This window comes from Aulostomus chinensis, chromosome 6, assembly GCF_037954235.1.
Source record: "Aulostomus chinensis isolate RoL2024-O1b breed Wild chromosome 6, RoL_Achi_v1.0, whole genome shotgun sequence".
Lineage (NCBI taxonomy): Eukaryota > Metazoa > Chordata > Actinopteri > Syngnathiformes > Aulostomidae > Aulostomus > Aulostomus chinensis.
The window spans coordinates 1374229-1393685 of NC_141325.1; the positions used below are offsets into that span (position 1 = coordinate 1374229).

The 19457-nt window shown below is 50.0% G+C and overlaps 1 protein-coding gene across 3 annotated transcripts; it reads right to left on the reverse strand.

Annotated features, from left to right (window-relative positions):
• Positions 1-1111: 1111 nt before the first annotated feature.
• cep120 (centrosomal protein 120) lies at positions 1112-19246 on the reverse strand. Of its 3 annotated transcripts, XM_086205706.1 has the most exons (20): positions 19110-19246; positions 18079-18235; positions 17721-17835; positions 17445-17589; positions 17103-17251; positions 16230-16427; positions 15565-15789; positions 14968-15205; positions 14707-14884; positions 14253-14402; positions 13206-13388; positions 12590-12686; positions 11572-11739; positions 11377-11466; positions 10651-10743; positions 10054-10215; positions 9851-9973; positions 9531-9629; positions 2298-2443; positions 1112-1621 (listed from the first exon to the last, which is right to left on the reverse strand). In XM_086205706.1, exons 1-20 carry the CDS (start codon positions 19153-19155, stop codon positions 1405-1407), a joined length of 2979 nt encoding a protein of 992 aa, XP_086061832.1. In that variant the 5' UTR covers positions 19156-19246; the 3' UTR covers positions 1112-1404. The 3 variants fall into 3 exon arrangements, with proteins under 3 accessions (XP_086061832.1, XP_086061833.1, XP_086061834.1); XM_086205707.1 differs by lacking the exon at positions 16230-16427; XM_086205708.1 differs by lacking the exon at positions 2298-2443 and having other exon boundaries at positions 1400-1621.
• Positions 19247-19457: the final 211 nt, after the last annotated feature.

The following is a 19457-nucleotide window of genomic DNA, read 5'->3' on the forward strand; positions in this document are numbered from 1 at the left end:
TACCACTGAGTATTAGGACCACTGAGTATTAGTGAGTACCACTGAGTATTAGTACCACTGAGTATGAGTACCACTGAGTATGAGTGAGTACCACTGAGTATGAGTGAGTACCACTGAGTATGAGTACCACTGAGTATTAGTACCACTGAGTATGAGTGAGTACCACTGAGTATGAGTGAGTACCACTGAGTATTAGTGAGTACCACTGAGTATTAGTACTACTGAGTATTAGTGAGTATCACTGAGTATTAGTACCACTGAGTATTAATGAGTATTAGTGAGTACCACTGAGTATTAGTACCACTGAGTATTAATGAGTATTAGTGAGTACAACTGAGTATCAGTACCACTGAGTATCAGTACCACTGAGTAGCAACCTGCCGCTCCGCGGCCGTCCGGGTCTCCATGGCGTTCGTTCATTCTGCTGATTGATTCAACGTCTCGACTGGAAACAGGAAACAAAGGCCGGCAGAACAGAAGCTGACACGTTTCAGTCTCGTTCGACGAACGAGTCTCTGCCTGGCGGCGTTCGTCTTCAGTCAGCGAGCCACGGCCGCCGCCGTTCGTGATGGTGATGTCACGATAAAACGCAGCATCAAAGCGCAACTCTTGTTGACAGCCTGATCCCGGACTGCTGATCTCAGCCTGATCCCGGACCGCTGATCTCAGCCTGATCCCGGACCGCTGATCCCAGCCTGCTGATGTCAGCCTGATCCCAGCCTGCTGATCCCAGCCTGCTGATCCCAGCCTGCTGATGTCAGCCTGATCCCGGACCGCTGATCTCAGCCTGATCCCGGACCGCTGATCTCAGCCTGATCCCAGCCTGCTGATCTCAGCCTGATCCCAGCCTGCTGATCTCAGCCTGCTGATCCCAGCCTGTTGATCTCAGCCTGATCCCAGCCTGCTGATCCCAGCCTGCTGATCTCAGCCTGATCTCAGCCTGCTGATCCCAGCCTGCTGATCTCAGCCTGATCCCAGCCTGCTGATCTCAGCCTGATCCCAGCCTGCTGATCTCAGCCTGATCCCAGCCTGCTGATCTCAGCCTGATCCCAGCCTGCTGATCTCAGCCTGATCCTAGACTAATGAAAAACCAGCTGAGTGTCTGATTTGTTTATTCCAAACATCAAAACAACAACAACTCATTATTAATGAACTAAAAAGTAAATTCCATTGATTTTCCTACTTGAGGGCGAACCTTAAAATTCAAATTTGACTTGAGAACAAAAAAGCAATCAAGCAAACACCAATCATCAAATAAATAAATACTAATAAATAAACTGCTCTTCTTCCGTGGCGCCGCCGGGACTCCTGATCCGTTTGGTTTCAAATTGGATTCTGATTCAGGAGCAAGGTCCCGACCCGAGGCCTAATTCACCTGCAGCTTCAGGGAGAGGGGGGGCGGCGTCAGGGCGTGCGTCTGTCCGTCATGGCGTTCTGGATGTGTCTGTTGAGTTCGGCGATTATGTGGTCGTCGTGGGTGTAGACACCAGTCCTCAGCAGAGTGTCTCGCTCCTCCAGGAGGCGGCTCAGGTGCTCATCAGCACACTCGTTAAGACTCGGGCCGGGGTCGGCGCCAGACACGGAGGAGGCGGGGCCTAATCTGACTTCCCGCTGATCCAACCTGAGAAAGAACAGGGAGGATTTTAAGTTTTTGACATTTTCATCGATCACTGAGAAACAAGAAACTGCAGCGGAGACATCCTCTGAACCCTGGTAGCTGGGCTGAGTTTAGCTGGGCTGAGTTTAGCTGGGCTGAGTTTAGCATTCAGCCTGGCTGAGTTTAGCTGGGCTGAGTTTAGCATTCAGCCTGGCTGAGTTTAGCTGGGCTGAGTTTAGCATTCAGCCTGGCTGAGTTTAGCTGGGCTGAGTTTAGCATTCAGCCTGGCTGAGTTTAGCATTCAGCCTGGCTGAGTTTAGCATTCAGCCTGGCTGAGTTTAGCATTCAGCCTGGCTGAGTTGATCCTCTGTGGTGGACGTTTCCGGCTCTGGCTAATGCTAACTTTAGCATGTTCAGTTGCGACCGTTGGCTCCACTTTAGCCTGTCAAAGCTAAGCATCAGCTGATGAAACTGAGGATTCAGGAGTGCACAGAGAGGAACCTGCTAGCAGGGAGGCTAATGTTAGTAGCCACAGTGCTAGCATGAAACTACAGATCCCAGTGCTGCTCTGGGAAGGTTTCTAGCACCGGGCTCCTTTGCTTCTGAAATGAAGGTCATTGTCTTCATCTTCATCCGTGAAAGATCACGTGAACCGGTTGTTTATCGCAGTGTGAACTGCCATCATCATCATCGCCACCACCTGTTGAGCTGGTTCCGGGTGGCGTCCAGCTCCTGGCGGTCCTGCCGAATCACCTCCTTCTCCTCTGCTGCTAGGTAACGCAGCCTCATAGCCTCAAGCTCCGCCTGCTGCTTCTTCAGACGTGTCATGGCGTTTTCCTGCTCCCGCTGAAAACACACACACACGTTTCTAGATTAGCAGCCTGACATTTGGTGAAAGTGGCATCAGCAAAATTGATGAGCTGAATTCCACCAGTTAATGAAACATGGCCGACTGCCAGCATCTCGCCGTGGAGAAGCAACGCCATCTAAGCCGTCAGTCATTGGTCCCCAGAAACACGAGGCACCGTGATGGTGACGAGGTGTCGTCACCTGACCAGGTGACCCGCCCGCTCATGAATGGACTGGTGGATCGAGGGACAACCCAGAGGAGAACGGAGGGTGTGATTGACAGCTGCACTGAGCAGGACGCCGTGTCCGTTCTCGGGTCTTCAGGATCCACATGGTGACTGGGAGCGGAGGCTCCGCCCACCACGCTTGGGAAACACCAGTGATTCATTTGTTTCTCTCCAATTTTCATGAAACCTCCCTGAGAAAAATGCAGGAGGAGGTCAAGATCTCAGAGCGAGACCAACAGCAACACGATGAGAACACAACGAAGGCTTCATAAAAACGTCTCCCAGCCGTATTTCTCTCAGCGGCTGCGTCCTCCAGCTCGGACACACCAGACCTCTCAAAAGGACTCGTCAGACGAATGTGGGCTCGGCCCACCGGCGTCCAGCGGGACCTTCATAGATCAAGGAAACGGCCTGAGCAGCGAAAACAAAAACACTACTTTGGCGTCAGAGCTTCTCTCTGCTTTCCTGCAGCCTTTGATCAGAAATTAAAGAGTTATTATGATTATGATTATTATTATTAAGAATGAGAGCCGGTCGGTAAATCAGCGGCCACGTAGATGAGCAACATTCCTCCCATCCTCATCGACACGCCCTCCTTAAAGGGAAACTGCTGTTTGTCTCCACCAGCCTGAACCCGCTAAGCACCGCGCCGCCTAAGACAGGTTCCACCCTGTAGGACCGCCAGCCTTTGGTGAGAGAACGTAACACAGTCCTGTTAGGTACTGGATGGTCTGCTGATGTCATCGTCCAGTAATGGGCAGACGCGGCGAGCGTGCCAGCCAGCAGACTGGAGGCAGTGGGAAGGTGACGTGAGAGGCTGGAATCTGTTGGAGCGCTGTGGTGACGGAGAGCAGGCCGGTGCTGGATGGGAAAACTAACATTTTCACATCGCAGCCTGACCCCCCCCCCCCCCCCACACACACACACACACAGAAACCTTCTACATTCACACGCCTGATCAGCTCACCTCCTAACAGAAAAACACACATTCACATGAAAACAGTCTGAACACATCAGTCACACACACACGGCGGCGTGTTGACACAGGCTGGGCTCTGAGGGCCATTAGCAGGCTGTTTTACAGGCTAATTACTAGAAAAACAAACAGGCTAAACATTTTCTCTGGTGCCCGCTGCCAAGGACAATCTGAGGCCGAGGCCTGAAACAATTAGAGGACGAGGTGATACTGAGGCCTCAGAGGGGGGAGCAGGAGGAGCCGCAGCAGGAAGGGCGGGGAGTGACTAAAACTCAGTAACCTGCAGCGGACGGACGCAGAGAAGCGTTGTCGGGACGGACGGACGGGTGGCGGGCTCCTCCAGTGCGCCCAGTGGTGATGGAGCTGTAGTTGCAGCTCCATGATTACCCGCAACCATCCTTGTGCCATGTACACGACCACTGAGGTACGTCCACCTCCACGCCAGTAGGTGGCGCTGTGCTGCCGATGCAGATCAGGACATTGTTCTGGCTCTCCTTTTACATCACAAACCAAACAAGCTCATGATATTCAAAGTCTAGTAAAGAACGTGGGACAACTCCTGCCATGCTGGGACCTGCGACCACACAGGAACGGGTCATAGAGGCGTGGCGTTGATACACCGACAGCAGCTGCAGCCCCTCCCCCAAGTCACATGCAGAACAAAACTTGAGCCTTACGGCATCTCGGAGGGGACAGAACTCCTCACACACAGAAGGCCTCAGCCAACCAGCTCTTCCTGTTTCAATGGCTCCTTCAGGAAAACTGATTCTGGGCAGCAACAGAAGCAGGAGAGCCCGGACGCCATCGCTTAGCTGCGATGCTCCAGACACAAGGGGACTGATTACTGGTTGCCCCCTGCTGGTCATTAGAAAGAATGCAGGTACACTGACTCGACTAACCCTCAGAAACACAGCAAAGGCTCCCTGAACAGGAAGACAATATGGCTGCCAGACAGTTGGGTAATCTGTAGTCCACATGCAAGGAATCCACATGAACCTGGAGTGAGATGGAGCCTGTTGACTTTCAGAGACGGACCACAATTACATGGAGGATCAATATTTAGTTAATATGTCATCACCTCAAGAGCCCTGAGGGCGCACAAAGATCCCCGCTTCTTCAAATATTTTTCAAAGGGTGAAAAAATAAATGAAGAGGATGTTCTTTTTGTAACAGATCTCACAAACATGATGTCTGTCTCGTGTGTCTGCCGGCGCTGACAGACGCCTCTGTCCGCCATCGATGAACAGGCCCAACCATGGTAGCACGAGGGCGAGCGGAGAGTGTGGCAGATCTCAGACAGGATGTTGGAACTGTGGGGGCAGATTTCTGGGATGGATGACCAGAGAATGACTTCTCCTCCCCCAGGTTCCCCCCTTCATCTTCCATCCATTACTTCCAGAGGTTGGCGGCGCCGAGCAGCTGGGGGAGGACGACTCACACAAACACTCTCCGCCGTCACTCACAACCTCCTCACAGCTCAACTGGAGTTTTCTGAGTGACTCTCCACCTGTGGGAGTTCAGGAGGAGGTTTCCAGCACCGCCGCGCAGGTTTTTTGGGATGTGATGGATCAAACGTGAAGGTGCTGTAACGACCACTGGAGCTCACGTTAGCGTCACTCTGCAGGGATGAAGAGAATCTTTGTCGAGTGCCGACGGGCCGGTTTAACCTTTACCATCCATGTTATCGATTCACACATTTAAAACAGAACCAAAGCGGCACCGCAGCAGCATGTCAGACAGCTGACAGGGCGCGGACCTGAGCCACGGTGCTGCTGAAGCGGCGCCGCTCTGGATGTCCTGTAGCTGCAACCAGACATCTTGAAAGTTGCTGATTTACTCATTTATAATTAATAGACGTCCAATCGTTCTTTCATCCAATCGTTTCATCGTGTCTAAGCCCCTGAATGGCGAGCGATGGCAAGGTACCTGCCACCAGCCCTCACCAGGCAGAGCTGCTGGGTCTGGGGCGACGGTGTCAACGGGAGCCTCCGGCTGATGTGTTGGGTTTTGGCAGCGATAAGGAGGGAGCAGACGCAGGACTTTAAGAATGTGTTTGTGTATGATAGCAGCTGCCGGCCGTCTAGAAACGACACTGTACATGAGGTACAAAAACTACAAATCCTACTGCGTGCGTTTGACCTGTGACGCCCGGTCTGATGGCGGTTGTCTGGAACTCCAGTTCTAAACTTGTGGCTGCAGGTCAAACCTTTTTAGAACTTTGGTCACATTTCTTTCCAAGGCTAAAATACCCGTCTATAAGCTCTCGATTTCCATCGTTCCTTCCTGTTAGTGTTACAATCCCCAAAAATGCTGATCCCCCACCCCTTCCTCCTGACCTTCCCTGTCTGGAGCACAGCACTCATATTCCAGCAGCGAGCAGTGGGAACCATCAAAAACTCTCCACTGAGACCAGTAATACTGACGCTCCCCGCAGTTTGACGGACAGTTTTACACAAACAGTCTGAGACGGGAAGTTCTGAGTCTTGACAGTCCCAGAGGACAACGATACTCTCTGCTACTGCTGCGGCGCAGCCTCTGGACCCAGAGAGGACGATGATGTCCAACCGCCACACTGGGTTCTGACTCACGTGGGTGGACGCTTTCATCATCACGTGCTGCTCAGAGACACCGTTGCAGCGAGCTGCGGCTTCGGCGCCGACACTCCTGGACTGAAAACCCAGCCCTCAGAGCTTGAATGGATCCCAGAAAACCAAGTTCACAACTGATGACGCCTGAGAAACCCGGCTGGACATCGATGAGGTCCGCCTACCGAGGTCGGGGGATTCGGAGCAGCAGAACGGTCGCTAACGGTCTCGACTGGCACCTTCCAGGAAGGAACGTAGCGAATCGCTCGGAACTGATGCGCTGGGGGGGGGGGGGGGGTGACCTGTGACCCCTGAGTCTGGTTATGCATTTGATTATCGTCAATAATTAGCAGATTATTATTCTCATTCAGTCTGTAAATGTGCCCCCCCCCCCAAAAGAATTAGAACGCTGGTCTAAGAGCCCACAGCGACGTGTTCTCTGGCCCAGCCAACACTCCAAACCCAGAACTCTAACATTTTTGGACCAAAAAACCCCAACCTGAGGAACCCTGACACTTCAGAGTCAGATGTGACTGGAAAAAAATCTATCTAATCTTCATTAATTAGCAAAGTGGTTGGCCGTTGTCTTTGGCTCGAGATCACAAATCCATCTGAGGTTGTCGTTCTGTTGGGATCAGAACAATATTCAATCAAGTTCTTTCAAACCGCCAGCTTACCCAGGTGTTCGTACGCACCTGGAGCCGGCGTGATGCGTGAAAACACCTTCTGAGGTGAGCCAAGTTGAGAGTTTGACAACTTCATTCATTTTTTCTGAACTCGGGATTTTCAGCTCTCTCTTCAGCTCTCGTCGCTCTTGTTTTTATGGGTCATTCTACTGTTGAATTCGCAGACGTAAATATGTCAGGAACTGTATGATTCTTTCTCTACTGTGTTTAAAAATGCCAAGGTTTAGTTCGTTCCTTCAACACAACCGCCCTCTAACAAGCCAAATTTGGTTGCCTGGACTTCTCTTCTGGCTCTAAAAATGCCAGATTTAGCACCCAGGCTCCATGTTTTAATCTCTCTGTCCCAATATTTTTGCTTTGAAAAGGCCAAGCTAAGCTCCTTGTAGCAATATTTTGAATTTAAAAAGACTGATCTAATACCTCCGCCTTGTCTGGATATTCATTCTCACTCTGCCGCTGCGACGCCTGCACCTCCTGGGTTGAAAAGCACATTATCTCTCTGACAAGAATTTTTATGATCTGACTTGAGCTAAACAGCCCGCCATGCGAGGCGCGGAGAGGAGAGAATAAATAGGCGAAGCGAGGCCGAGGAAAACCAAACAAGCGCCAGCTTTAAAAAACGGTGAGCTCCAAGACGGATGGTTGGGTAAACAGTGGCCTGATATTTTAGAAAAAGCGAGAGTGTGACATCTGAATAGTTAGCGGCTGGCTAGCTCGTAGCTCAACACAGGCCCAGAGATGATGAATAGGCGGGAGGTGACAGTGAGCGCCGAACGCCCTCAGAGCCGCATAAATCACACCGTGTTTTCTTTACAGTGATGTGGCACTTAAGAAGGGGGGAGGAAAGGGTGAGAGAGGTGAGACAGAGCAATGAGAGGAGAAAAACTAACACTGGCACAGTGGAAGAAAAGAAGTTTGAGTGTACAAAGCGTAAGGTAGAAGAGGACAAAAGAAGGAAATGAATAATAAAGACAAACAGGAGGAAAGAAGGGGGGAGGAGGGGGGAGAGAAGGAGAGAGGGAAGAGACGGAGGGAGGAGGGGAGAGACTGACCAATTTTCCAGCTGCTTAATGTCAGTAACAGTTATTAGTTTGTCAGATAAGGTGTGTGTGTGTGTGTGTGTGTGTGTGAGTGAGTGTGTTTGTTTACATTGGTCTGAAGCCCCACTTAGTGATGTGTGTGTACTCGTCTGTGTGTCTTTCTGAGGACCAGTTGAAGACTTCAGGGATGACGGCATGTTTGGACGCTCCCTCCCAGGACCGACACGCAGATTTAGGGTTAAAATTCATGGAATTCTCTCACCATCGGGGCGCTGACCAGTAACGTTCACACCCGGCTCAGAATGAAGAGAAGACAAATGACGCAAAGCAAAAGGAGTGAATACGCAAATTCACGTCACGCATTCGTGTTTTCAATTGAAGTGAAAAATGTGTGAAACAGTTGCCCTCCTATCCAGCAGAGGGAGCTCTACACACCTGTCACAAACACTTCCGTCAGAATGGCTGCTCTTATTTGTCACGACGGTAATTGCACGGACGAAAAGTTACTGAACACGCTACATATAGCTGCTACAACATACAGGGGTCATGACACGGTATGTTGTGATAGGAAATCAACACTGGAATATTGATGCAGTATCAATACCTGAGGATCAGTTCTACTTCACAGCTCCGTCAAAGCTCCAATCGCAACTGCAGTCACGTCTCAAGGCTTTCAAACGACTGAGCAGCGAACAGGAAGCAGTCGCTGCTGCTTCTGGAGTAACTGAGCGAAATTATACAGCCAAAGCAGGCTGAAAAACCCAGCCGCCCCGAGTGTGTTGTCAGCGCCCTCACATGGACATATATATATATATATATATACATATACATATATACATATACATATATATACATATACATATATACATATACATATATATATACATATACATATATATACATATACATATATACATATACATATATACATATATATACATATACATATATATATACATATACATATATATATACATATACATATATATATACATATACATATATACATATACATATATATATACATATACATATATATATACATATATATATACATATATATATATACATATATATATATACACACATATATATACACATATATACATATACATATATATATACACACATATATATACACATATATACATACATATATATATATATACACACATATATATACACATATATACATACATATATATATATACACACATATATATACATATATATATATACACACATATATACATATACATATATGTATATACATATACATATATATACATACATATATACATACATATATATACATACATATATACATACATATATACATACATATATATACACATATATATGTATATATAATATATATATATACACATATATATAATATATAAATATAATATATATATAAAAATAGAGAGAGAGAGAGAGAGAGAGAGAGATCCGTCTCTCGTCTGCTGGTTTCCTGTCAGATCCCTCATCGGAGCTTGGACCAGGTAACTTCCTGGTTCTTGAACGGACTGCTTCTACTGAATGGCCCCTCCCTCCAGGTGAACAGTACCTGTTTGAACCGGGCCAGCTCTTTTAAGGCCCTCCCCCACTGCTGCTTGTAGTGCAGCTTGGACTTGGTGGTGGACTCCAGCTTCCTCTCCAGCTCCACCTTAATAATCAGACAAAAATGATGAAACACTGCAGTCCTCAAGTAATCCTGCCTTCAGTTGGCCAGCCAGGAAAGTAGTTCCGGCTCGTGTCTGATTCTGACGATGTCTCCTCATTGTAAACTCTTATTTCTCCACCTGGTTCTGTCTAGAGGCATCAGGTTTGTGATTCCATGTTTCTGAGCCGGATCCATAAGTTCTGGCTGCATTGGTAGTTACTCACTTTCTCCAGGGTGAGTATGTTGATGTCTGACTGAAGTCGCAACTCAGGTCGGTTGTTTTGTTGCTCCCTGTGGAGCTGGAACTCTTTCTCCAGTTGCTTATATCGAGACTCGCCGTCTGCAATCTAGAGAACAGAAGTGGAGTCAGAAAGAGAGGATGGAGCGGAGGTGAAAGGCAGTGCTAGGAGGGAGGGTCTGGGTCTACCTGCTGCAGCAGCCTGGCTCTCTCCTCCTCCATCAGCCGAACCTTGTCTCTCTCCAGTGCCACCCGGTGGTCACAGTCCAGCTGCAGCCTCCTGCTGCTCTCCTGCAGCTCCTTCATGGTCAGTTGGTGCTCGGCCTGAAGCTCCCTCTGCTGCCTCTGGGTCTGAGGGCACAGATGAAGCCACCGCCAGACATGTGACTCCACTGCTGCTGCATCTTCAGCACCAGTGCTCCACCTCGACTTCACCACTCTCATCATATTCAACTCTGAAAAGCTTCCTGCCCATAAAAGTGTGTGTGTGTGTGTGTGTGAGGAAAACTGGAGTTGAGGGGATTCATGAAATACTGAAATAAGATTCATTAACAACTTAAAGAGACCTGAGAAAGAGTTTTTCCTTTCAAGTTCTCACTAACAGGAGTCCTGAGCTCCCACAGATGTTTCTCCCCTCTGCATCACTTCTTTATAACTCCAGAGTTTGGGAAGAGCCAGCCACGTATGGACGGACGCATGCATGTCCAGCTGCGTTGGACGTTTATCCTCCCATGTTAGTTCTCCTAGTGTCTGGCGTGCTTGTCTCTGGGCTGATCTGAGTCTGACCTGTAACTCCGCCTCAGCCAGCTGCTTCTCTCTCTTCTCCAGGTCGGTCAGAGTCTTCTGGAGCCGCTCCTCCAGCAGGTCGTACTCCACCACCTACACAGCACCACGGAGGCATGACGGACACACACAGTTACGACCTAAAATGTTTCTACTACAAAAGCATCATGAGTCATGATTGAATCAGTGGTGAGCATTCTGGATTCTGATTGGTTGGAGAGAGAGTGGCCAGTTTAACCAGTAAGTAGAGAAAGACGTCATTAATATCAGGAGGGTTGTGTGTAACCTTGGTGATGAATACCAGTTTAACATGAGGAGACATTGTAGTGGTAGAATCAGACACGTAGCCGGAACTACTTTCCTGACTGGGAGCAGTGATTTGACGCAGCACCTCCAAAGCTCCACTGGAACTTGGGTCAACAGAACCAAAGGTTTGTTGAGGACTAGAAGAGCGACTGCTGCTACTGATGATGATGAGGAGGAGGAGGATTCCTGCTGGACACACCAGCATCCTGGACCTGAGCTAGCTGATGCTAACACTTCCACCCACTACCAGCCATTGGGCTAAGCTAATTAGCCTGGACCTGAGCTAGCTGATGCTAACACTTCCCACCCACTACTAGTCATTGGGCTAAGCTAACTAGCCTTACTGAGGATGAGGAGGGTCAGTGCTGGACACCAGTAACTGATAAAACATCCCAGGGCCTCCAACTCTGCTCATATCTTCACCTTCTTCTTGACCAGAGCCTCTCTTTCTCTCTCTCTTCGCTTCCACTCCTCTGCCAGAGCCTGCATGTGGCTCTGCTCCTTCTTCTTCAGCTGAGAGACAGACAGACAGACACACACACACACACACAAGTGGTTCATGGATTTGTACTGGATATCAGTGCAATATTGGGTAAAAAACCCTGTATATTTGCTTACGTGGTCATCGAAGAGCTCCTCCTGCTCCCTCTTCCACATCTCCAGCTCCAGGGCCGTGCGGTACTCCAGCGTGTCTCTCGGGGCCCTTGGAGCCGAGGGGCCCACGCAGGGTGGAGCGGGGGTGGCTGCAGCAGGGTTGGAGGGCAGCTGGAGAGGAGCTGCTTGTTCCTTTTGATAATGGGAGTATTTTTTTTTTTAAATGACCAGAATTAAACACACAGATTCCAATGTAATGAGACCAAAGGTCAGAGGTCAAAGCCGATGGAAGAATCTCAGGAGGAGCAGAAGAAGGAAGACGGACGGTTGGTTGTTGATGAGCACGTTGATGATGACACATCTTCACCAACACCTTCTCATGACCTTTCTGAACCACTGAGCCAAGTTTCTTCTTCCTTCTCTGAACCAGGTCCATGCTGGCATGTGGGTGGCATGTGGGTGGCATGTGGGTGGCATGTGGGTGGCTGTAAGGCTACTTTCAATGAGACACCACATTTTCTAGATTAGGATATTTTTCTAAAACGTTTCCTCTTGGAAATGAAGATTTTGAAATTCCACACCTGTTAGCAATGAGGACGTTAGCCACCTTTGACTCTTGCATAGCGTCTGTGACAGGAAACGATGAACATGCCTTTTGTAATCACACACACTCGCCACACGGACCCAGAAAAACACACGCTACCACAATATCAATACCAGAGGTAACAATGCCAATGCAAGTCGCCTTCAGACAGATTTATATTTGAATTGGTTCAAATCAGATGGCTTCTTTCAGGCAGCATGGATAGAAAATCAGCAGCAAAGTTCTTGAAAAAGTCCTGGTAAAAAAAATCAATAACTTCTTCATCAGCGTGGTCTTCCTCACCCGTCAGGACTCACAAACAAGTCCTGAAGCAACAGACGCTGGAACACACTGGACATCTGGACTCCTCACAGAACACAAAAAAACCTACAAGAGCCCCACCGTTTCTGTGCAGATTTAAAAGGGCCGTGCGCACACACTCACACCAGGCTGTCTCACCTCTGAGGGGTCGGGCAGGATGACCTCCTTGACTGTAACCATCCCCAGGTCCTCCAGCGAGGCCACGTAGCTCAGCTCCGCCACCTTCTCACTGGGTCTGAGACGTCACAGAGGAGCGTCACACCACCAAACATCCTGACAAACGCCGTGGTTCCTTGTGTGCAGGTCTGAGATCATTTGCACTCTAAGAGAAGGACAAATCTAGCGCTCTCCATGGTCCTGAACTGAAGCTCTCAGCGGCTTTGGCCCCGCCCACATGTGTGGGAGGAGCCCAAATAACAAACAAATTTGTGTTTTTTTGTTGTTAATGAAGGAAAAGTGGGTGATTAAACACAACCTAAATTATCAGTCGCTGTCGGGTTCAACCTAAACCCGAGTGGACCTGACACTGACCATCGCCAGTGGGCTGAACCTGACATCTCCTCTGGAGTCAGTGCACCTGGTCCAACGTCATCTCTGTTGGTTCTCTCATCACTCCTGAAAGGAACGTTTGTCTCTGCAGCTGCTAACTGCTCCAGTTTACCAGCTAATCAAGCCACAGTACTCTGAGATACGGGAGGTCGGATACTGCAAACACCAAGTACTTCTAGCTGCTCTAAACATGGATGCTTCTCACCGGTGTGCTGCGACCACGGGGATCCGGTCCTGACGGGTCTGCTTCCAGCTGGGCTCTCCAGTGGACCCCAGACATCTCTTCCTCTCGCAGCTCAGCAGCTGGGACAGCTGGATGGAGGCTCGACCCATCAGCTGGTCTCTTCTGTTGGGGTCTCTGTGCCAAACCTCCACCACCAGAGGGACACTAACACACACAGGCAGAGCACATTAGTACACACTCACACACACACACATACACACACGATTTTCATGAAGGAATAACAGTAGACTGGCGCCATCTGCTGGTAAATGCCATCACTGCTGCTGCAATGTTGGATGGTGACCTTTTCAACACGCGTACATACATGTCACATAGAAGTCTCTGCTTGAAAAATGTCATTTTCCACAGAAACAGTTCTGCTCGCTCTGTCGGTCGTTCACTGAGAGGAAGTGGCCAGCGCCAGAATTTTGGACCAAACTCACTGATTTTTCAACTCCAACAGAGTATTCTGCACATTCAGTATGGAACATGGAATATATCAACCCTTACATGCTGTCGTTCCTGTGGAGATCGAATAAATCTACACGGACAGTTTCCAGATTCCCAAAAACCACTCGGGTTCTTGATCAGGCTCACTGCTGGATCCACATCCTGGCCTCAGCCAACCAGACGAGTCTGACTACTCAAGAGGGTTCACTACTGTGTAACATGGCCACGTTGGCCGGACCATCTGATCTGAGGTCAGCAGAATGACACTCGGGGGTTTTAAAGCTGTCAAAAGTTGGTGAGAACAGAACTTCTAGTTTTGATTTGTTCCAGCTTCATCTGTTATTGTTTGATAGGCAAATTCATATTTGTTTGAAAATCCACATTTCAGACTTTTTTGTCTGAAATGTTTTTGATATGACGAGCTTGATAATATAGAATAGAATAGAATGTCTTTATTGTCGTTATAACAGGTACAATGAGCTGCAACATAATATTTGGATTAAGTGATGTTTATACACATTAATCAGCCTGCAAACACTCTTTGTGTGTGTGTGTGTGTGTGTGTGAGAGAGATCCTACCTGTGGAAGGAGTCGTGAAGTTGATGCGGCAGGGCGGCGAAGTTGAAGGCGCAGTAAGACTGAGGCAGAGAAACCTCGGTGTTCCTCTGCAGCTCCACCGGAGGGTTGGTCATGATGGGAGCTGCACTGCCGAAGAACTGGTACAAGTACCTGACACACACACACACACACACACACACACACACACACACACACACACACACACACACACACACACACACACACACACACACGCCGGAGGGTAAGTTCAGGGTATAAAGCCTGAGGACCGGTGCAGTGCAGCAGGGCCGCCCTGGTTTGGTTCCGGAGGCAGAGAAGCTCTTTTACGACCACTGGTTTCCTCTCGCCTGTTGTTGCAGAGTTTCTCGCCTCTGCAGAGCTGAACGTTTGACCTTCAGGGTTCCCGTGAGAACCAACCACCTGTACATCCAGGCAGTTTAGAGAGGTCTCTCACCTCAGCGTGGCGTTGATGGGGGGGGTCAGGCTGAGGTTTCTCAGGCTGCGGAGGTCCAGAGAGAAGCAGTAGTGATGGGCGGATGGGGGGATGGAGAATTTGGGAGCAGAGACGCTGACGGAGGAGGGTCCGGCCTCAGCCGGAGCATCAGCGTGAACTGGAGCGTCCGATTCTGCAGCTGGACACAAACATCACAATCACACACTCGTCACAGACGTGACCTCGACTGTCTGAACCAGTGCGTCAGGATTCTTAGCCCACCTGAGGGTCCCACCTGCTGGTGGGCTTGTTGATGCTCCTCCAGCAGGCTCTCTGCCTCGCTCTCAGTGTGAGAGGAGGGCGGAGGAGGAGACGAGGCCCCCGGGGGGCATCGGCTTGGAGAGGAGTTCTGAAGTTGCTGTTCAGCAGGAGGAAGAGAGGGAGGGATGGAGGAGGGAGGGACAGAGGAGGGAGGGGCAGCTTGTGGCTTAGCTCCACTTCCCTCTTTAGCACCGAAAGACTGTGGACAGAGGACCAGAATGAGTTCTGGGGGGTCGATGGACATCTGGGCTGTCAAAAATGACTTAAAACACATGTGTTCAGTTCTAAGTCGCCCCCCCCCCCCCCCCCACACACACACACACTGTTAGCATGCAATGCAGCTAAGCTAACTAGCAGTCAGCCATCCAGTGGAGGTGTGGGGCTCTGTAACCCCCCAGGGAGAAGACCAGGGTCTGTATCTGCTTCTCTGACACTCAGAATGATGGCCAATAGCAGAATGTCCCAAAAATGGCACGTTCCTTTGCTTGTCATGTGCTTAGGAAAATTTTTTAATTGAAATAACAAATGAACACCATGGCAGTTTGATGGTGCATCTACCTGTGGCATGACCTCCTCCCTCCGAAGGGTAACGGCCACGCCCACAGTGGGCTGCAGGTCAACAGGCAGAACCGGCAGCGTCTTCTTGGCGCGTTTCGGAGGCTGGAGAACAAAAGCTCCCTCCACTGTCGCTGCCTTGCTCTCCAGATCCACAGGAAGCGATGCGAGCGCAGAGAGAGAGACGTCGGTGCTGCCCAGCGAGTGATTCCCGCAGCACAGGTGGACCTGAGGACAGACGGCCAGGCGCCAGCTAGCAAGCACTCACTAATCACAACACTGCTCAGGTTGGCGGGACGCAGCACTACGTACATGATATGTAAATTAGCTTTTATTTCCATATCTAAAAATAAATGACATCATGGTTACATTTCTATGGCGTGAGGAAAACATACTTCAAAACCAGGACAATTAGGATGAGTTGATTTCAAATGTTAGTTACCTTCAGAAAGTGCTTTGGGAGGAAAACCTGCAGTTTGAATCAATCAAACTCTCCATAAACACGTCTGGTATTGGAACAAACTGAACAGCTTAAAATCACTAAAATTCCTGTCTTCTGCAGGCATCAGGAGGCGGGGCTGACCCTGACCAGTATCACCGCCATGCTGACGCATCGCTCCGCGGCGGCGCCTACATGTATCTACGTATCCGCGGGGGAAGATGCTGACCTGTAATGATGGCTGCTGAGCCAGGAAGGAGAGGAGGACGCGCTCGCTGCTGCGGATGCGTACGGAGGCGCGCTCCGGCTCAAAGTCAGGACTCAGCAGGTTATGGAAGGGCTCACTAGTGATGTCATTCCCCAGTAAACAGTAGTAGAAGAAGAACTCGGACCCCTCCGCCAACAGTTTCATCGTACTGGGGATCAGCTGCAGCAGACGAGAGGGATGCATGGAGTCCAAGTTATGAAACCAAAAACTGTAAACTGAACAGTTCATTTCACATCTGGATAACATGAACAGCGCTGTGCTCCTGTCACAGTGGCCATCACCTCTGACCTCTCAATTGTTTTTTTCCCAGGTCATCCTTGAGTTTCAGTCGATGTTTCAAACAGGTTTGAGGAAAATTCTCTCATGAGAAATGGGCTCGAAGTTTGGACAACCTGAGCCCTGAAGCCTCAGTCACACCAACAGCACCTGACCAGGTAACCAGGCCGCGGTCACCACTGCTGACACCAACATGGCCGACAGCCCCGTTTGCTCGCAGCCTCCGCTAAAGATCCAAACGCACACACAAACCCCAGCGAGGGACTATTTTCCTCCAGTAGTGCAACACTCTCACGTGAGGATTTCGGGATGCGCCTCGTCCCTGTTGAAGCGCTCAAGATTTGAAGCCGTAAAATTGGAACACACCAAATATTCTTCCACTAAATGGTTGTGTGTCTGGGAGTGAAACCGTGAGCCTGGTGAGGAGCTGCTGTCATTTTCCCTCTGACTGTCTCTCTCTACGATGTGATGTCATGTGACCTACCTTCATCAGCTCATCTAAAGAAACAAAAAAACTCTGGCGCCTGCCGACGGCTCGGCTGCGTGCTTCATGCTCACCTGTTCTAGTTTGGTCGCGAAGGCCACAGTGACGGACAGAACGAACAGGTCTTGGCAGTGATCTGCAGGTCCCACCTGATGGTAGCCCTGGTCTGGGACCAGCACAGCATCCAGCTTGTCTGGGAGGAGGTCCGCGACTGCCGGCGAGCCTGGAAGAGCAGAGACACCCCGAAATGAGAAGACCAGGTCAGACCTGATGTCACCTACTTGGTAGTTTTGGTCCCAGAAATATCAGCTGTTGACACTGTGCTACATGCTAACCGCTGTGCTACATGCTAACAAGCAGTAAACTGTTTTATTACTGTGTAACAGATAAGACGTGATGGTGATGTATCAGCTGACCTTGTCGGGGCGGGGCTTTCTTGGCTTTGAACCTATCAGGAGAGGGTGCAGTGGTCTTGTTGTCACTCTCCAACACTGTGCCGAGGAGGAGGGCCGGTCTGGGTTTGGTGTATTTACTGCTCAGCAGCGGGTACCAGCGAGGCTCCTGACACACACACACACACACACACACACACACACACACACACACACACACACACACACACACACACACACACACTCCTCAGGGGCTTCACCTCACCATGTGACCTAGGATCAGAGGAGGAGCGCATTTACCTGTTTGACCTCTTGCACCGATCGGAGGTCAAGGACGAGGTAGCCAACAGCCTCCCTCCTCCTGCTGTCACAGTCCACGGCAAAACACTGGAGTTTGATGGGAGTTCTCTGCAGCCTGGAGGTGAGGCACACCCAGGTCACAGGTCACAGGTCAGGTGTGACAAACATCAACATGCAAACAAAGAGGGACGCAGGTGGAGCCGCTCAGATCCCCCGTTCTTCTGCTAGTCCACAGAAAACGTATCTGCAGCTGACTTTAACATCAATCAGCAGAAAAATTTTCTGAACCCAGTAAATCAAAACACACACACACACACACACACACACACACATCTGGAACATGGAGAACCCTCCTGACCTGTGCTGGTGCAGTGTCCTGCGGTCCAGCTCCCACGCCAGCTCAGTGCTGAACTGAGGCTGGTCTCTGTGCTCAACCGGGTCGGTGGCCAGCTGCTCGCCATCAAAGCTCACCTGGACCACGAGACTGAGCCGGGGACACTTGGGGAAGTGACGGCCTGGGGGGACCGAGAGCGCGGTTAGACAGAAACGAACCTTCAAAACGGTCTTCAGAGCAGATGCTGGCTGCAGGTGGAATCACACTGTGACATCAAGGAGCTGAACAGCGACCCAACTGACTGGCGCTCTTTTCTTTTAGCTGGTGAGGGTTTGAGTTCTGGGCCAGAAAACTTTCATGAACTAAACAACGATTCATCTCTGACAAAAGGAACGTGGAGCGGCGTCAGCAGAGGGCTGCGGTGAGTTTGACCTTCAGGGTCAAGACATCAGAACCACAGAGACAACAGAACCACAGAGACCTCAGACTGTGTGATGATATTCACCTCCTCTTCACAGTGAGAACCACAGGTAAACCTTGTACCTTTGAAACAGAACCAGTTCTGAGCCTCCGGCCGGCCAGAGTCGTGGTTGGGGGTTTCACCTCTCAGGTTGTCCCTCCCCTCAGGAACAGTCTGAGGGAGGTGCGTCAAATAACGACCCAAAATCATTGACCAGACACCTGGGGGAGGAGGGAGGTTCATCCAGGGGGGGAGGGAGGCTCCTACAGGTGTGCCTAACCGGACCTGATGACAGCACTCAAAGAGCAGCTCTGATAACTGCTAGTACCGGGATGACAGACGAGCTCCAGGATCAAAGACAAGCAAAGACGAACAAAGCGGGGGGGGGGGGGGGTTGTATCGTAAAAGATGAACCGCCTCAGGCCGCAGTAGTAGTAGCAGTAGCACCCGGCGGTGTCCGGCTCTGCTGCGAACAGCAGGCTAACATGCTAACTAGCCTGACTGACGAGTGAAGTTGGTAAAACTACAAGTTCCGGCCTCGAGTTCCGCGCGGAATTCAAGCGCTTCAGAACCGCCTCCAGCGGGAACGACTCACCCTCGAGGATGGACACGACAACCAGAAGCTGGTCGGTCGAAGCCATGTTGACATTTGTGGAGACGAAATTCGCCGCTTTGTTGTCAAGCTTTGGCGCTACCCATTTCGTTTTAAAAGCGGAAGTTACGACAGAGGTGCTCCGGTTTAGCGCGCCACCCACTGGAGGGAGGCGGAACTGCAGCACAGCGAGTTTTACAGCCAGAGGTTCAACAACAACAAATCCTGCTGAGGACACTTCTTCCTCAGAAGGCGCTGGAAGAAAAATATGGAAAACCATAAATTATAATGCAATATCACACTTTAATGTGACAAAGTGGAGACAACAGTTTAAACTCAAAGAAAGTCTCT